At 44.2% G+C, this 16500-nt stretch overlaps 1 protein-coding gene across 1 annotated transcript in view; it reads right to left on the bottom strand.

Moving 5' to 3' along the window:
* Positions 1–2327: 2327 nt before the first annotated feature.
* Positions 2328–16500, bottom strand: part of LOC126424616 (1,5-anhydro-D-fructose reductase-like) — a 29392-nt gene continuing 15219 nt past the window's right edge. Inside the window, exons 3-6 of the mRNA XM_050087354.1 lie at positions 12934–13134; positions 9462–9718; positions 8273–8432; positions 2328–2429 (exon numbers count right to left, since the gene is read on the bottom strand). Coding sequence (XP_049943311.1) covers positions 2328–2429; positions 8273–8432; positions 9462–9718; positions 12934–13134 — 720 coding nt within the window. The remainder of the gene's footprint in view (positions 2430–8272; positions 8433–9461; positions 9719–12933; positions 13135–16500) is intronic.

The following is a 16500-nucleotide window of genomic DNA, read 5'->3' as shown; positions in this document are numbered from 1 at the left end:
GATCCCCTGACCAGAGCGAGCACCGCAGGAACACTGCAGCATGTAAACGCCAATTGTAGTGTACAGTTACGTGAAAGACGTAGGTAAGTAATCCCGACAAGTGCGAGTCACGTGTTGTGATCCACTTACTACTCGCGGAAGGAATAACACCTTCCGAAATTTTGCCACAAATCCAAACGGCTTACGGCGAAGGTGTTATGAACAGAACGAGTAGTGTTTAGTGGTGTAGGGAATTTAGTGGAGGCAGAAAAAATGTTCATGACGAACAGAAGAGTGGATGACCTTCCATTTTGACTGAGGAATTGGTGCAAAAGATCGAGAAAACTGTTCGTGAAGACAGCCGTTAGATATTGGATGAAATTTCTGCGATGGTCTGACAACTGTGTAGAACTGTCTTATACGAGACACTCACAGGAACGCTGGGATACCGGAAAGTGTGCGCTAGGTAGATCTCAAAACAGGTGACAGAGCAGCGTAAGAAAAATGGGTCAATAGCGGCCGCGAGTTTTTTGGGTGATTCGAATTGGAAGGTGAGCCTTTCTTAGTTCTGTTGTGACTGGGGATGAAACACGGGTAGCTCATTACAAGCCTGAATGAAAAAGACGATCGCTACAGTGGCATCACAACAATTTCTCATCTGTCAAAAAAATCAGAACCACGATTTCGGGCAAAAAAATTATGGCCTAAGAGTTTTGGGACCGAAAAGGCATAATTTGAATTTTTGCCTCAATGACACATCATCAATCCACAACGATATTGTGAGATCCTAGAGAAACTCAAAGGCAGTGGAATGCTTAGGAGAGGAGTCTGCTTATTGCACGACAATGCCCGTCCTCGCACAGCCTTAGCCACAAAGGCTCTCTTGGACTCATTTGGTTGGGATGTTTTAAACCATTTCCTCACTTGGCACCTTTAGATTACCATCTCTTTACTCCCATGAAAGCATACATAAGTGTAATTAAATTTTCAACCGACGAACAGGTGCAGAAAGAGATTCTAAAGTGGAGGTAAGGAACTGGGGGGGGGGGGGGGGGGAGGGAGTTTTCCGAGGAGGGCACAAAGAAGCTTGTGGCACGGCTCACAACATACACTGAACTGGGTGGCATTTTTGTGGAATAATATCAACAAGTGTATCAACGACAACCTGTAATTTTCAAATACACATTTCCTAAAAAATGTAAAAATCTGGTATAGTTCCTTTCTAAAAATTTCTCATGAACAAGGTTTTAATATGAACTCACAGTTACATCAATTAAAAAATCCTTGTTAAAAAGTTTTGGTGTTAGAGCTATCGTATGTTATTAGCATTAGTTACCTCTTGATCCCTTTTATACCATTTGCCAGAGAGCTGATCGTCGCGAAGTGGAAACCACTGTGAAAATCCGACGAGGCTTCTCACAGACGTTTTGTGCAGTTTCTCTAGTATGCCCGTCGATCGCATCAAGACGCTCGTTTCAGTTGTGAGCGCACTGTGAGCGACTAAAGGTGCCTAGAACCCTGCCGGGAATCGAACCTGTGTCCCCTGCGTGGTAAGCAGTAATGCTACCGCTACGGAGGCGGACCTAGAACAGCAATCTCTCCCGCAGCCCACCTACCACAACTGCCACGCACTTCCTTCTTCTTGGCAATTCTCAGGCGCACTCTGCAGGGGCAGTGAAGACGCTCCTGCAGCCTTTTCGAAGGAAAGTGTTCGATCACCCACAACACAGTCCTAATTGGCTCGTCCTGAGTATCGTCTCTGTTCACATGAAATGCTGGATACGAAGACAACACTTGAGCGTCGGCTACGCGCTATAGACCAGCGTAGAGAATTATCGGAAAACACAGGCGGCTGCCTTCTATGACTATGGTGCTGGAAATTTGGTATAACGCTCCGACAAATTAAGTCGGAGCGGCGACTATGTAGAGAAGTACCTGGAAGGTGTAGCTAAATGTGCAAAGAAAACAGTTCTGATTTTCACTGTGGTTTCCATTTCGCGACCGATCGTTCCTTACTATTCGAACAACCCTCATAACTTTGTCCGTTTGGAGCCGGCCGAAGTGGCCGTGCGGTTAAAGGCGCTGCAGTCTGGAACCGCAAGACCGCTACGGTCGCAGGGTCGAATCCTGCCTCGGGTATGGATGTTTGTGATGTCCTTAGGTTAGTTAGGTTTAACTAGTTCTAAGTTCTAGGGGACTAATGAACTCAGCAGTTGAGTCCCATAGTGCTCAGAGCCATTTGAACCATTTTTTTGTCCGTTTGGAGAGAATAACTTACGTATGTCTGTATGCTGTGAAATATATTTTTTCATTTTAACATTAATATAAAATAAAATTATATTATTTAGTTACCCAGGAAGGACGTGCTCATTCGCCTGTCTGCCTTTTGGTCCCTTATCCAAAGCCTCCAGGGCTTCCATCTCTTCTGGGGACAGTTCGAAATCGAACACCTGAAAGTTAAATAAAAAGCGTTCATTAGTTTCGTGTTATTACAGCTCATAAGTGACATACTTCAAGGCTGTGCGTAGAGGTCAAAATTTACTTCTGTACTCCGCAAGCCATGCAATGGAATGTAGTCGAATTAAGTCGGGTGATGCTGAGGGAATCAGATTAGGAAATGAGACAATTGAAGTAGTAAAGGAGTTTTGCTATTTGGGGAGCAAAATAACTGATGATGGTCGAAGTAGAGAGGATATCAAATGTAGACTGGCAATGGCAAGGAAAGCGTTTCTGAAGAAGAAAAATTTGTTAACATCGAGGACAGATTTAAGTGTCAGGAACACGTTTCTGAAAGTATTTGTATGGAGTGTAGCCATGTATGGAAGTGAAACATGGACGATAAATAGTGTGGACAAGAAGATAATAGAAGCTTTCGAAATGTGGTGCTACAGAAGAATGCTGAAGATTAGATGGGCAGATCACATAACTAACGAGGAGGTATTGAATAGAATTGGGGAGAAGAGGAGTTTGTGGCACAACTTGACAAGAAGAAGGGACCGGTTGGTAGGACATGTTCTGAGGCATCAAAGGATCACCAATTTAGTACTGGAGGGCAGCGTGGAGGGTAAAAATCGTAGAGGGAGACCAAGGGATGAATACACTAAGCAGATTCAGAAGGAAGTAGGTTGCAGTAAGTACTGGGAGATGAAGAAGCTTGCACAGGATAGAGTAGCATGGGGAACCGCATCAAACCAGTCTCAGGACTGAAGACAACAACAACAACAACAACAACTCCGCAAGCCACAGTAAGGCGTGTGGCTGAGGCTTAATTTTCTTCCCTTTGTGTTTCAAAGATTGTCAGCACACCTCTATAAAAGACCGAACTCCTCTAGTTTTACCGCCCTGGTCGTTATGCAAGACGTACAAAGGGGTGCCGAAAAGAAATGCCTCCGATGCAGAATGTTAATAACGTTTGTTTTATTTTAAAAAAAATTAAGAGTTTTCACATAAAAAATTCCAAGGGATTACGTTTCAGCACGCTCTCGTACCCATTTAATAATGATAATTTAGATTAAGTTCGGAGACATGTGAGTGACTTGAATAACAGAACCCATTACGTTATTCTCGATGGCGAGTGTTCATCAGGGCAAGCGTATCGTCAAGAGTGCCCCACAGAAGTGTGACAGGACCATACATCTGTAGACATAAATGATCTAGAGAACAGGATGAGCAGCAATTTGCGGCTGTTTGCTGATAACGCTTTGCTGTACGGGAAGGTGTCGAAATACTGTATTGCCAGACGTGGATATGAACCGTTGTCCTCCCGAAAGGGAGTGGTGGTCAGGCTGGCCAGTGCGTCACGTCGCACGATCCCTCTCTCGACATTTGCCTTTATGCCCCTGTCGTGGTTTTTCCACCGCTCTCTTTACTGTTGGTGTTGTTGTAGTTGCCAGTCTGAAGAGTGATTTGATGCACCTGTGCAAACGTCTTCATCTCTGCATTACTACCGCAACCTACATCCTTTTCAACCTTCATACTGTGTCCAAGCGTTGGTCAGTCTCCAATTTCTCCCACCCCCTCCCATCACACACATTTCCATCCACAACCATACTAGCAATTCCTTCGTGCCTCAGGATGTGCGATCCAACTGGGTGCTTCTTTTGGTCAAGCTGAGAAACAAACTTCTAAAATTCGGTTAACTATTTTCTTATTAATTAGTCCATTTAACCGTCCAAACTTCATCCTTTTCCTCTATCGCCACATCTTAAAAGTTTTCCTATCTTCTTTGAACTGCTTATCGTCCGCTTTTCAAATTTGCATAAGGCTAGACTCCACACCAGAAAACACTTCGCTTCACTTTAGTTGATACTAAATGATTCCTAATTCCTATTTTTTCAGATATTAATTTCTATCTAATGCCAGCCTGCATTTTATACCCTCTCTACATCATGCGCTGTCAGTTATTTTACTGCCCAGACAGCAAAATGCATCTACTGCTTTCGGTGTCTCGTTTTCGAGTTATATCTCCGCAGCATCAATTGATTCGACTGAATTCCTTCATCCTTGTTTTACTTTTGTTGATATACATCTTATATCTTACTTCCAAGACACTGTCCAATCATTTTCTCTTCCAAGCCTTATTCTCTCTCTGACAGAATTACAATGTCATCAGCACATCTCAATGTTTTTTCACTCATTCTGAACATTATTTTTTTTTCCAAACATCAGACTTCCTTCAGAGCTTGTCCAATGTCCATTTTGAGAAACGTCGGGTACAGGCTATAACCCTTTCTCACTGCCTTCTCAACTTTCATGCCCTTCGACTATTATAACTACCACGTGGTTTCTGCATGGGTTGCAAATAACATTTCGCTTCCTATATTTTTCCCCTGCCAGTTCCAAATTTTCGAGGAGTGTAGTCCAGTCACCATTGCCACAAATTTTCTTCAAGTTTGCAAATGCTATATAAGTAAGGCTGCCTTTCTTCGACCTCAAATGGTTCAAATGGCTCTGAGCACTATGGGACAACATCTGAGGTCATCAGTCCCCTAGACCTTGGACTACTTAAACCTAACTAACCTAAGGACATCACACACATCCATGCCGGAGGCAGGATTCGAACCTGCGACCGTAGCAGCAGCGCTGTTCCGGACTGAAGCGCCTAGGACAGCTCGACCACAGCGGCCGGCTTCTTCGACCTTTCTCTTCACATTTCGTATTTTCCGTTTTCCAAATTAATGTATCGGAATTTCTCAGATCAGTTGTGAGTGCTTGGCAACGGTTAGAAGCAGCATACGTCTATGTGGAAGTTATGGCCTTGGCAGAGCCATAACTCTTCCAACTGGTGTGCAAGATGTATGAGAGAGGCGAATTATTCTCAGACTTCAAGAAGAATGTAATGATTCCAGTTACGAAGAAATCAGGTGTTGTCAGGTGTCTATATTACCGAACTAGCAGTTGGTTGCAAGATGCTACACTTGTTCTTTATGGAAGAATGCAAAAACTGGTAGAAGCTGACCTCAGAGAAATGGAGGAACACGCGAGGCAATACTGACCGTGTGAGTTACCTTAGCAGATAGGTTAAGGAAAGGCAAAGCTGCGTTTCTAGCATTTCTAGACTTAGAGAAAGGTTTTTGCAATATTGACTGGAATACACTCTTTGAAATTCTGAAGGTAGCAAGGGTAAAATACAGGGAGCGCTATTTACAACTTGTACAGAAACCAGACGACAGTTGTAAGAGTTGAGGGGCATAAAAGGGAAGCAGTGGTTGAGAAGGGAGTGAGACAAGGTTGTAGCCTATGCACGAATTTATCTAATCTTTTCAACGTGCAAGCAGTAAGGGAAAACAAAGAAAACTTTGGAGTTGGAATTAAAGATTAGGCAGAAGAAATAAGACCTTTGAAGTTTGCTGATAGAAATCTAATTCTGTCAGAGACAGCAAAAGACTTGGAAGAGCAGTTGAATGGCATGGAGAGTGTCGCGAAAGAAGGATATAAGATGAACATCAACAAAAGCAAAATAGTGACAATGGATTCTAGTCGAATTAAATCAGGTGATGCTGAGGGATTCAGATTAGGAAAGGAGAAAGTTAAAGAGTTAAATGAGTTTTGTTATTTGCAGAGCAAAATACCTGATGATGGTCGATGTAAAGTGGATATAAAATGTAGACTGGCAGTGGGAAGAAAAGCGTTTCTGAAGAAGAGAAATTTGTTAACATCGAATATAGATTTAAGTGTTACGAAGTCTTTTCTGAAAATATTTCTATGGAGTGTAGCCATGTATGTAAGTGAGATGTGGAAGATAAACATTTCAGACAAGAAGAAACTAGAAGATTTTGGAATGTGGTGCTACAGAAGAATTCTGAAAATTAGATGGGTAGATCATGTAAATGTTGAGATAGTGAATAGAATTGTGTTCTGGCGTGACCGCAAGCGCCAGAACGAAGAAGAGGAACCCAAGACCAGAGAAGGCGGTGAGAAGATGGCAGCCAACAGCGCGCTGACCAGGACGTCACGTCGATGGGAGCGGCATCTAGCCGGAGCGAATATAAGCGCGGCTCGTGCTGGCCTCGGCCCCTCCTATCAACTCTGATCCTCACCCCCCCCCCTCCTTTCCTCCGTCCTTTTCCTGGGCTCCTTCTCACCCCTTTCCAGCCCTTTTTTTCCCTGCCTACCCTCTCTCTCTGCCTCCCGTCTCTCCCCCGAGTCCTTTTGCATTTCCCTCCTCTGCCTGTTTCCATTCCCCCTTGCGTCTGCCCTGCCCCTCCCCCCCTTATGAGTCCTCTACCTCCTTCAGTTCCCCCCCCCCCCTTTCGTTTTTCCTCTCCTCCCTCCTTGTTTTCCCCCTCATCTGTCCAGGTCCCGACCCTCCCCCCCCCCCCCCCATCTGCCCTCGGCTATGGTGTGCCATCTTTGTGCCAACATTTTATGGCAGTGTTTACAGTGAGTGTTCAGTGTTGTGTGTCTTTTCCGAAGTGTTGCGAATGGAAATCATACTGTCGCTGGGTGTGATTTTTTTATATCTTTTGCGAACAGAAACCAAATTGTCGCCATGTTTTTTAACTGCCTGTCTACTATTTTACCTGTCTGCTTCCTGTGTATTTTATTACCATTGCCAACCCTTTGTCTTATGTTTTAACTGTCCACAATTTTCCGCCACTTAAAAATTTAAGTCGCCATTATATCACCTGCTTTTATTGTTTCTTATCTTCTTCTTATGTTTTAAAAAGTCTGTAGGCTGTAGAGCAGCGTACTAATCTGCTGTCAGCCCGCCCCCTTAGGGGGGAATCAAAATTCAATAAAGGAAAAAAAAAATAGCGTCTGCCAGACATCAGTGGACAGCATTAGCACGGCCTAGCAGAGAGTGTGCTACGATTGCAGTTAGTAGTGATCCGTATCAATCGCTTGTCTGGACTTTGTCTATAGCAAAGAACATTACTGTTTGCATGTCCCCCATCGCTTGTGACACCATTGTTATTTCAAAGTTTTGTCAATTTACTTTATTGAAATAAAACTACTAATGCTATTTGCTTGAATTGTTGTATAGCATTGCGAGAAAGCAGCATCCCTTAGCCACACTATACGATAAGAGTGGGCAAGACGCCACAAATTGGGGAGAAAAGAAATTTGGGGCACTACCTGACTAGATCACATAACTAATGAGGAGGTATTGAGTAGAATTGGGGAGAAGAGGAGTTTGTGGCACAACTTGACAAGAAGAAGGGACAGGTTGGTAGGACATGTTCTGAGGCATCAAGGGATCACAAATTTAGCATTGGAGGGCAGCGTGGAGGGTGAAAATCGTAGAGGGAGACCAAGAGATGAATACACTAAGCAGATTCAGAAGGATGTAGGCTGCAGTAGGTACTGGGAGATGAAGAAGCTTGCACAGGACAGGATAGCATGGAGAGCTGCATCAGACCAGTCTCAGGACTGAAGACCACAACAACAACAACACCTGACTAGAAGATGTAGTGTGCGGGGTTAAAATTGTAGTGGGAAACAAAGAAATGAATACAGTAAGCGGATTCAGAAGGATATAGAATACAGTAGTTGTTCAGAGATGAAGAGGTTTGCACAGAGGAGAGTAGCATGGAGAGCTGCATCTTTGGAGTGAAGATCACCACCACAACAATAACAATAACAACAATGGCAACATGTATATGGGGGGAAATCGGTACAGGACTACGAAGAGGACAATAGAAAAACTAATTTCAGTTTTTCCTGATTTTTTCGTTTCTTGCTTTCGACTGCTAGGGTGGTCTTCATCGTCGATCAACTGGGGCACTACCCGGCTCATCCAGTCAAGGTCACGCTTCCAGTCGAGGCACGAAGTCGAGCTAGAGCTACTCACCGCGAAGTTCTCCTTGATCCGTGCTGGGTTGGAGCTCTTGGGAATCACGGCAACCTCGAGCTGCATCAGGAAGCGGATGAGCACCTGGGCCGTCGTCTTGCCGTGCTTCTGCGCTATTTGCTTCACCAGCGGGTCGCTCAGCTGGTTGTACCGTGGTAGTCTGCAATCAGAGTCAGCGGGGCTGTCAATCCGTCTCCAGCAATATTGCGTCGCCTTACAGACATGATAGGTTAACTGAGGTACTGGGTGATCAAAAAGTCAGTATAAATTTGAAAACTTAATAAACCACGGAATAATGTAGATAGAGAGAGGTAAAAATTGACACATATGCTTGGAATGACACGGGGTTTTGTTAGAACAAAAAAAAAAAAACAAAGTTCACAGAATGGCCGACAGATGGCGCTGGACAGCAAAACGTCAGTGACTGCTACCGTGACGGGTGAGAGGTACGCCGATATGTTACAGAATCGCATCATCCCCAACCTGACTGATAAACACCTGCTGGAACGTACGATGTTTATGCAGGATGGCGCTCCACCCCATTTTGCTAGACGCGTGAAAGATCTCTTGCCAGCGTCGTTTGGTGATGATCGTGTGCACAGCCGCCACTTTCGTCATGCTTGGCCTCCCAGGTCCCCAGACCTCAGTCCGTGCGATTATTGGCTTTGGGGTTACCTGAAGTCGCAAGTGTATCGTGATCGACCGACATCTCTAGGGATGCTGAAAGACAACATCCGACGCCAATGCCTCACCATAACTCCGGACATGCTTTACAGTGCTGTTCACAACATTATTCCTTGACTACAGCTATTGTTGAGGAATGATGGTGGACATATTGAGCATTTCCTACAAAGAACATCATCTTTGCTTTGTCTTACTTTGTTATGCTAATTATTGCTATTCTGATCAGATGAAGCGCCATCTGTCGGACTTTTTTCAACCTTTGTATTTTTTCGGTTCTAATAAAACCCCATGTTATTCCAAGCATGTGTGTCAATTTGTACCTCTCTATCTATATCATTCCGTGTTTTATTCAGTTTTCCAATTTATACTGACTTTTTGATCACCCGGTACATGAAAAAATTCACCACTACTGCATTTAGTGACGCTTTCCTAAAGACTGCACTATCATATCAAAAGGATCTCGACATCCTTGCGTAATGCGGGATTGGCCTCAGATGCCACCTACTTGCTGACATCTCCTCCCTGGCTCTCGACGAACGGGTAGATGTGCGGCGAGCCGAGTGGTCCGAAGGCGCAGACGGTGATGTCGAGGGCGCGGCAGAAGGCCCTGAGCTCGCGCTGCTGGAAGTAGACGTGCATCTCCACCTGCAGGTTGGACGGCTTGATGCGCGCTGACTCCCACACGCGCTTGATCTGGCGCGCGTTGAAGTTGGACAGACCTATGGAGCGAGCACGGCCCGCGTCCACCTGGGCCTCCATTCCCTGCACGTAGTAAGCAAACAGTCAAAACCCTCATCTATACTCTTACAGAAGTACACTATATGGTCAAAAATATTCAGACGCCCTTACGAAACCTGGAATTGACCACTAGATGTCAGTATATAAGGGGCGTTCAAAAAGAAACGAGCCAGAGGCATAATTACAGAAACCAGTACCTGTATGTTAGAAGTATTGACCTTGGTTGTTGAGACACTTTTCCCACTGTGACACAAGGCGGTGCATAGCTATCTCAGAAACTTCCTGTGGCAGCGATGTTAACCAGTTCCGCACATACAGCTGAACTTCGTCATCCGAGGTGAATCATTTGCCCCTCAGAGCCTTTCTAAGGGGACCCAAAATTTCTGCAGGAGTGCCGCGACTGTATTGGCCATATGAAGTTTTGCATTGCCGTGGAGCAGAATGACCCCATGGGTGAGAGTGCCTGGTCGTTTTGATTTGATCACTTGGCGAAGGGTGGTCGAGGTTTGCGAGTAACGCTGGACATTCACTGTTGTCCCGTTGTAACATTACGAGTCAAGACAGCTGTAACGGAACTTGAATAGCGTAAAGTTATCGTTAAAAACGCACGCCGCGCAATTTGTTACGATTTGGTCGGTCATAATAGTAGTAACATGCTTTTGAATACAATTAAAATATAACGGCGATACCTGTTTAGCGTTATTGGAAATAATATGTAATAAATTAATGAGTAAGGTAGCCGATCCTATAAGAAGAGGTACAATTGGGCATATTAAGGTGTTTTGCTTTATATCGACTAAGCCGATGATACGGCGTCTTTTTTTTCCGTTTACTCTTAGAAAAAAAAAGAAAGAAAGAAAAAAGTAACGAAGTGCTAATTGTGCATTGTGAAAAATATAGGGGCGAATTTTAAATAGCTACCGTGTATAATCAGACTAACAAATGGACATTCAGTTACGCGAAATAGCGGACAGTGAAGTGTGGTCATTAAATTGAGTACACCTACAGGGTGGTCAATTCCGGGATAAGTCTATTCGCATCTCACGAGGGACGCGCTATTGAGACCGGTTTTTTTTATTATATCACGGAGAGCGGGCTTCAATTTATAAAAAGGAGAAAAGCTGTATCATTATCATTGACTGTTGGTGTTAAGCAACCAAAACTATTCATCAAAGGGTTTCGGTGAATGAGTGGTGAATGCGAAATGAAACTGTGAACGAAGTTATGTTAAATAAAGGAGAAGAGATAAGACAGTTTGGTCGTATCTGTTATTATTCCATAAACCGTAACATTTATTCTCGTTCTGCAGATAACAGTTTGGGGAACCTTGTCATGCAGTGCTTTCTTGTTTGCTCTCCTACCGTCCTCTATCATCTATGTAAGCTATCACGGGTAGGAATTTAAGGGACACCTACAAGAGACTGGAACCACTATCTTCAGCTACATCTACATCTACATCCATACACCGCAAGTCACCTGACGGTGTGTGGCGGAGGGTACCTTGAGTACCTCTATCGGTTCTCCCTTCTATTCCAGTCTCGTATTGTTCGTGGAAAGAAGGATTGTCGGTATGCCTGTGTGTGGGCTCTAATCTCTCTGATTTTATCCTCATGGTCTCTTCGCGACATATACGTAGGAGGGAGCAATATACTGCTTGACTCCTCGGTGAAGGTATGTTCTCGAAACTTCAACAAACGCCCGTACCGAGCTACTGAGCGTCTCTCCTGCAGAGTCTTCCACTGGAGTTTATCTATCATCTCCGTAACGCCTTCGCGATTACTAAATGATCCTGTAACGATCCGCGCTGCTCTCCGCTGGATCTTCTCTATCTCTTCTATCAACCCTATCTGGTACGGACCCCACACTGCTGAGCAGTATTCAAGCAGTGGGCGAACAAGCGTACTGTAACCTACTTCCTTTGTTTTCGGATTACATTTCCTTAGGATTCTTACAATGAAACTCAGTCTGGCATCTGCTTTACCGACGATCAACTTTATATGATCATTCCGTTTTAAATCAATCCTAATGCGTACTCCCAGATAATTTATGGAATTAACTGCTTCCAGTTGCTGACCTGCTATATTGTAGCTAAATGATAAGGGATCTTTCTTTGTATGTATTCGCAGCACATTACACTTGTCTACATTGAGATTCAATTGCCATTCCCTGCACCACGCGTCAATTCACTGCAGATCCTCCTGCATTTCAGTACAATTTTCCATTGTTACAGCCTCTCGATACACCACAGCATCATCCGCAAAAAGCCTCAGTGAACTTACGATGTCATCCACAAGGTCATTTATGTATATTGTGAATAGCAACGGTCCTACGACACTCCCCTGCGGCACACCTGAAATCACTCTTACTTCGGAAGACTTCTCTCCATTCAGAATGACATGCTGCGTTCCGTTATCTAGGAACTCTTCAATCCACTCACACAATTGGTCAGATAGTCCATATGCTCTTACTTTGTTCATTAAACGACTGTAGGGATCTGTATCGAACGCCTTGCGGAAGTCAAAGAAACTCGGCATCTACCTGTGAAACCGTGTCTATAGCCCTCTGAGTCTCGTGGACGAATAGCGCGAGCTGGGTTTCACACGATCGTCTTTTTCGAAACCCCTGATGATTCCTACAGAGTAGATTTCTAGTCTCCAGAAAAGTCATTATACTCGAACATAATACGTGCTCCAAAATTCTACAACTGATCGACGTTAGAAATATAGGTCTATAGTTCTGCACATCTGTTTGACGTCCCTTCTTGAAAACGAGGATGACCTGTGCCCCTTTTCCAATCCTTTGGAATGCTACGCTGTTCTAGAGACCTACGGTACACCGCTGCAAGAAGGGGGCAAGTTCCTTCGCGTACTCTGTGTAAAATCGAACTGGTATCCCATCAGGTCCAGCGGCCTTTCCTCTTTTGAGCGATTTTAATTGTTTCTCTATCCCTCTGTCGTCTATTTAATTAATTTAGCATAACAGGTATCTGCTGCGGCGAGTTAGTTGACGTGCACACATTTCTGTGGACTCGTCGCTGGTCGGTCGTCGTCTCTTGGCTGTGGTTACACTGTGCTGAATTTCCGACCTGCGGATATAGCGGAAATTTTGCGCGATTCATCGATAGCCTATCCTGCTCTCACTCTTATTACCAGGTTGTTTTCCTGCACGCTGTACACTTCGCGGACGGCAGTATGTGCGATGCGAGCTCGTGCAACGCACGGAAGCTACACGGCTCGTACCTTCCATATGGCGACGTGGTCGGTGGTCACGTCGAGGAGCACGTTGCCGTCCTTGTCCTTGGGGAAGCCGCCGTCGTCGACGTCCTGGAAGCCCACGGGGTTGTGGATCAGGTAGAGGTCCACGTAGTCCAGCTGCAGGGCGGACAGAGACTTCTTGAGGTACTTCTCCACCCCCGACTGCCGCATGCCCATGAATGGAAGCTGGAAATGAAAATCAAGCTATCTTGTCCTCTCACTTGCTAAACTGGGCTAGTTAAAACAGTGATATGTCGATGAAAACACCTCCATCATTGTACACTCCGTCATTCACCAATGTATCGATCGCCTTTAGTGGGTTTATGATAGCTAATCGGGGTCGACTGTAGTGAGAATAAAAATCCAGAGAAAGTAAAAATGCAAAATGGCTATTTACGAGAGTCAGTCAAATGAAAACCTTAAATTTGTAATAACAAATCGAAATTTCGCGCCTTTATCCCGTAAGTTGGTAAGCGTGCAGTATGGCCTGTAGCTGGCAGCATAGTGCAGATGCACACATACCGTCGCAGATGGCCGCCCCATTTGCGACTTGCACCAGCGAAGAACAGCGTTCTGTTATTCGGCTTTTGCGTAGTGAAGGTGTGAAACCTATTGAAATACATCGACGAATGAAGGTTCAGTACGGTGATGCATGTTTGTCTCATCAGCAAGTCTACGAATGGAGTAGAAAGTTCGCAAATGGTGTGACTTCAGTGGAAGATGCTCCTCGTCCAGGTCAGACACAACGAGTTGTGACTCCACAGAACATTGCAGCAGTTGAAGCCATAGAGAAGGAAAACCGCCGAGTGACACTGAATGACATTGCAGCATGTTTACAGATTAGTCGTGGCTCAGCACACCACATTGCGCAAGATGTGCTCCAGTTTCACAAAGTGTCTGCAAGATGGGTGCCACGGAAGCTGACTCCTGAAATGAGAGAACGACATGTTGATGCTTGTGAAGAACTTACTCGGCGCCTTGAACGAGAAGGTGATGGCTTCCTTGCAAGGATTGTTACTGGGGACGAAACGTGGGTTCACTTACACCAAACTGAAACGAAGAGAGCGAGCAAGCAATGGCGCCATTCCTCATCACCAAAACCAAAGAAGTTTCGAACAGAACCATCAGCAGGGAAGGTAATGCTGACATTCTTTTGGGACGAAAAAGAAGGCGTCATTTTGGAGCATTACATGCCTAGAGGGACCACTTTCACCAGTGCATCATACACAGATCTCCTAAAAAATCATCTGCAGCTTGTAATCAAATCAAAGCGACATGGAATGCTGTCAGCAGGTGTCCATTTGCAACATGACAATGCAAGGCCCCACACTGCCCGTACAACAGTTGCAACAATCACAGACCTGCATTTTGAGTGTCTTCCTCATCCACCATACTCACCAGACCTTGCCCCAAGTGATTTCCATATGTTTGGACCACTCAAAGACGCAATGGGAGGAAACAAGTTCCGTTCTGATGAAGAGGTACGCCACGCGGTGCATGAGTGGTTGCGCGGGATGCCAAAAGAATTTTTTTCTAAATGAATTTATTCACTTTGTAAGCGCTGGAGGACTTGCATTGAGCGTGGGGGAGATTATGTTGAAAAGTGACACAGCTTTATACCACTTCTGCACAATAAATAATATTTAAAAAAATATTTAAAGTTTTCATTTAACTCACCCTCGTAATAACGAAAATATTAAAAATTGGAGGATAAAGATACTCTTTATCTAGGTAAAAAAGGTAAATGTCACCATAGTCACTTAAATCATTTGGCGGGCCTTCGTACTTTATCAAATGGAACAGTTACGTTCGTAGATGAAACGAGGGAAGGAAGATTAGGCTTTAACGTCCTGTCGACATCAAGGTCACCAGAGTCGGAGCAAAAGCTCGGAGTGCTTCACGAATGAGGAAGGAAATCGGCCGCACCCTTTAAAAGGAACCATTTCGGTATATGGTTGTAGAGGCGCGTGAGCATGCTGGACTTCCATGGCGAGGAGTGCAGGGTTATTCATAATCATTTCGGGGTTTCAGAAGACGACTACCCGAGAACTAGAAGACATAAAGGAAAATGACACATATCAGTGGATAGACCATCTCTCCTAGTTTCGACTCGTAAAGGCGCTCGTAAACAGTCGGACTTATTTCTACGTTGATCTATCGTTGGCGTGTGACAGCGGCTGGTCAAATATTTAACAACGAAATTCGCCAAACAACCGTGCAAATTGACAAGTTATTTTACTTTCGCTACCAGTTTCGGCAATTCAATATGCTGTCTTCATGCCCCATATGTACCTCTCAAAAATTATCGGTATTGGCATACTGGGGCCATATGTTTCTGTACGTGGTGAATTCTCAAGTGCTTTCCTCGAAGACAGTTGCAGTAAGTATTCGAAGGAAGCACTTGAGAATTCACATCAAGAAACAGATAGACGCAGCTTGCTAGCATCGATAATTTTTGAGTAGTGTACATGGCGCCTGAAGATGGCATATTGAATTGCCGAAACTTGTAGCGAAAATAATAAAAAAAAGCTTCTCAATTTGCAATGCTGTTTGGTGAATTCCTTCGTTAAATATCAAACGCATTTGTCAAACTGGTTCTCATCTAGCCAGGGATCTGTCAAACAAGCCCTTACACATACCAACAAAGTTTGTCAATTTAACCTCACTTTTGAATCAGATGCTGTTCACGTATGCTGCGTTTTGACACTAGTGGGATTGGCTACAAATGCATGTAAAGCATTTCTAACATTGACTCTGACTCTGTGTTTAAAGAGGAAGAAAAAGAAGGAGAAGAAGAAGTAGGAAACAAGTCGTCTGGTCCAGAGACGGTTTAAAATGAGAGAAATGTACACATGAAAACCTGTTAAGGAAAATGTTACACTCACCCTCACATTGAAAAAGAAGACAAAAGAACACCAAAATTTATTCTCTGCTACTTGATCGTCTAATGATAGTTCATTAAAATATCTCAACCTGGGGACATGTACATGTATGTGGAAGAACTTGAGAACTTCGATATATTTTATTTTTTGCACTCCTGCTCGTATGTTGTGCGTAGTGGAATACTGATTTTCCTGCGTAATATATGTCAGGGAAAGATGCAATACCTCTACAGCTTTGAAACCGCCGGTGCTATTTTGTTTTTATTCTTGATCGTAGTTTCCATAGTTGTGGAAATTCGTGGTGTAGTGAGATTTATTGTAATAAAGCTACTTTTCATTAAAGATAATGGATTTGGCGTAACCAAAACACAAACAACGTCCGCCATCTTGTGAAATTTCTGGCAATCAAAATTCCTGTCACACACCCTCTGTGTTGACAAACACGTAAAACAGAATAGTACACTGTCAAATCTTTGGCAACAATAGTAAGATTTGACCTATACTTGAGTATTGCTCATCAGTGTGGGATCCGTACCAGGTCGGGTTGACGGAGGAGATAGAGAAGATCCAAAGAAGAGCGGCGCGTTTTGTCACCGGGTTATTTGGTAACCGTGATAGCGTTACGGAGATGTTTAATAAACTCAAGTGGCAGACTCTGCAAGAGAGGCGC

The sequence above is a fragment of the Schistocerca serialis genome, chromosome 10, assembly GCF_023864345.2.
Source record: "Schistocerca serialis cubense isolate TAMUIC-IGC-003099 chromosome 10, iqSchSeri2.2, whole genome shotgun sequence".
Classification (NCBI taxonomy): domain Eukaryota; kingdom Metazoa; phylum Arthropoda; class Insecta; order Orthoptera; family Acrididae; genus Schistocerca; species Schistocerca serialis.
This window is presented reverse-complemented; position numbering and strand designations above follow the sequence as displayed.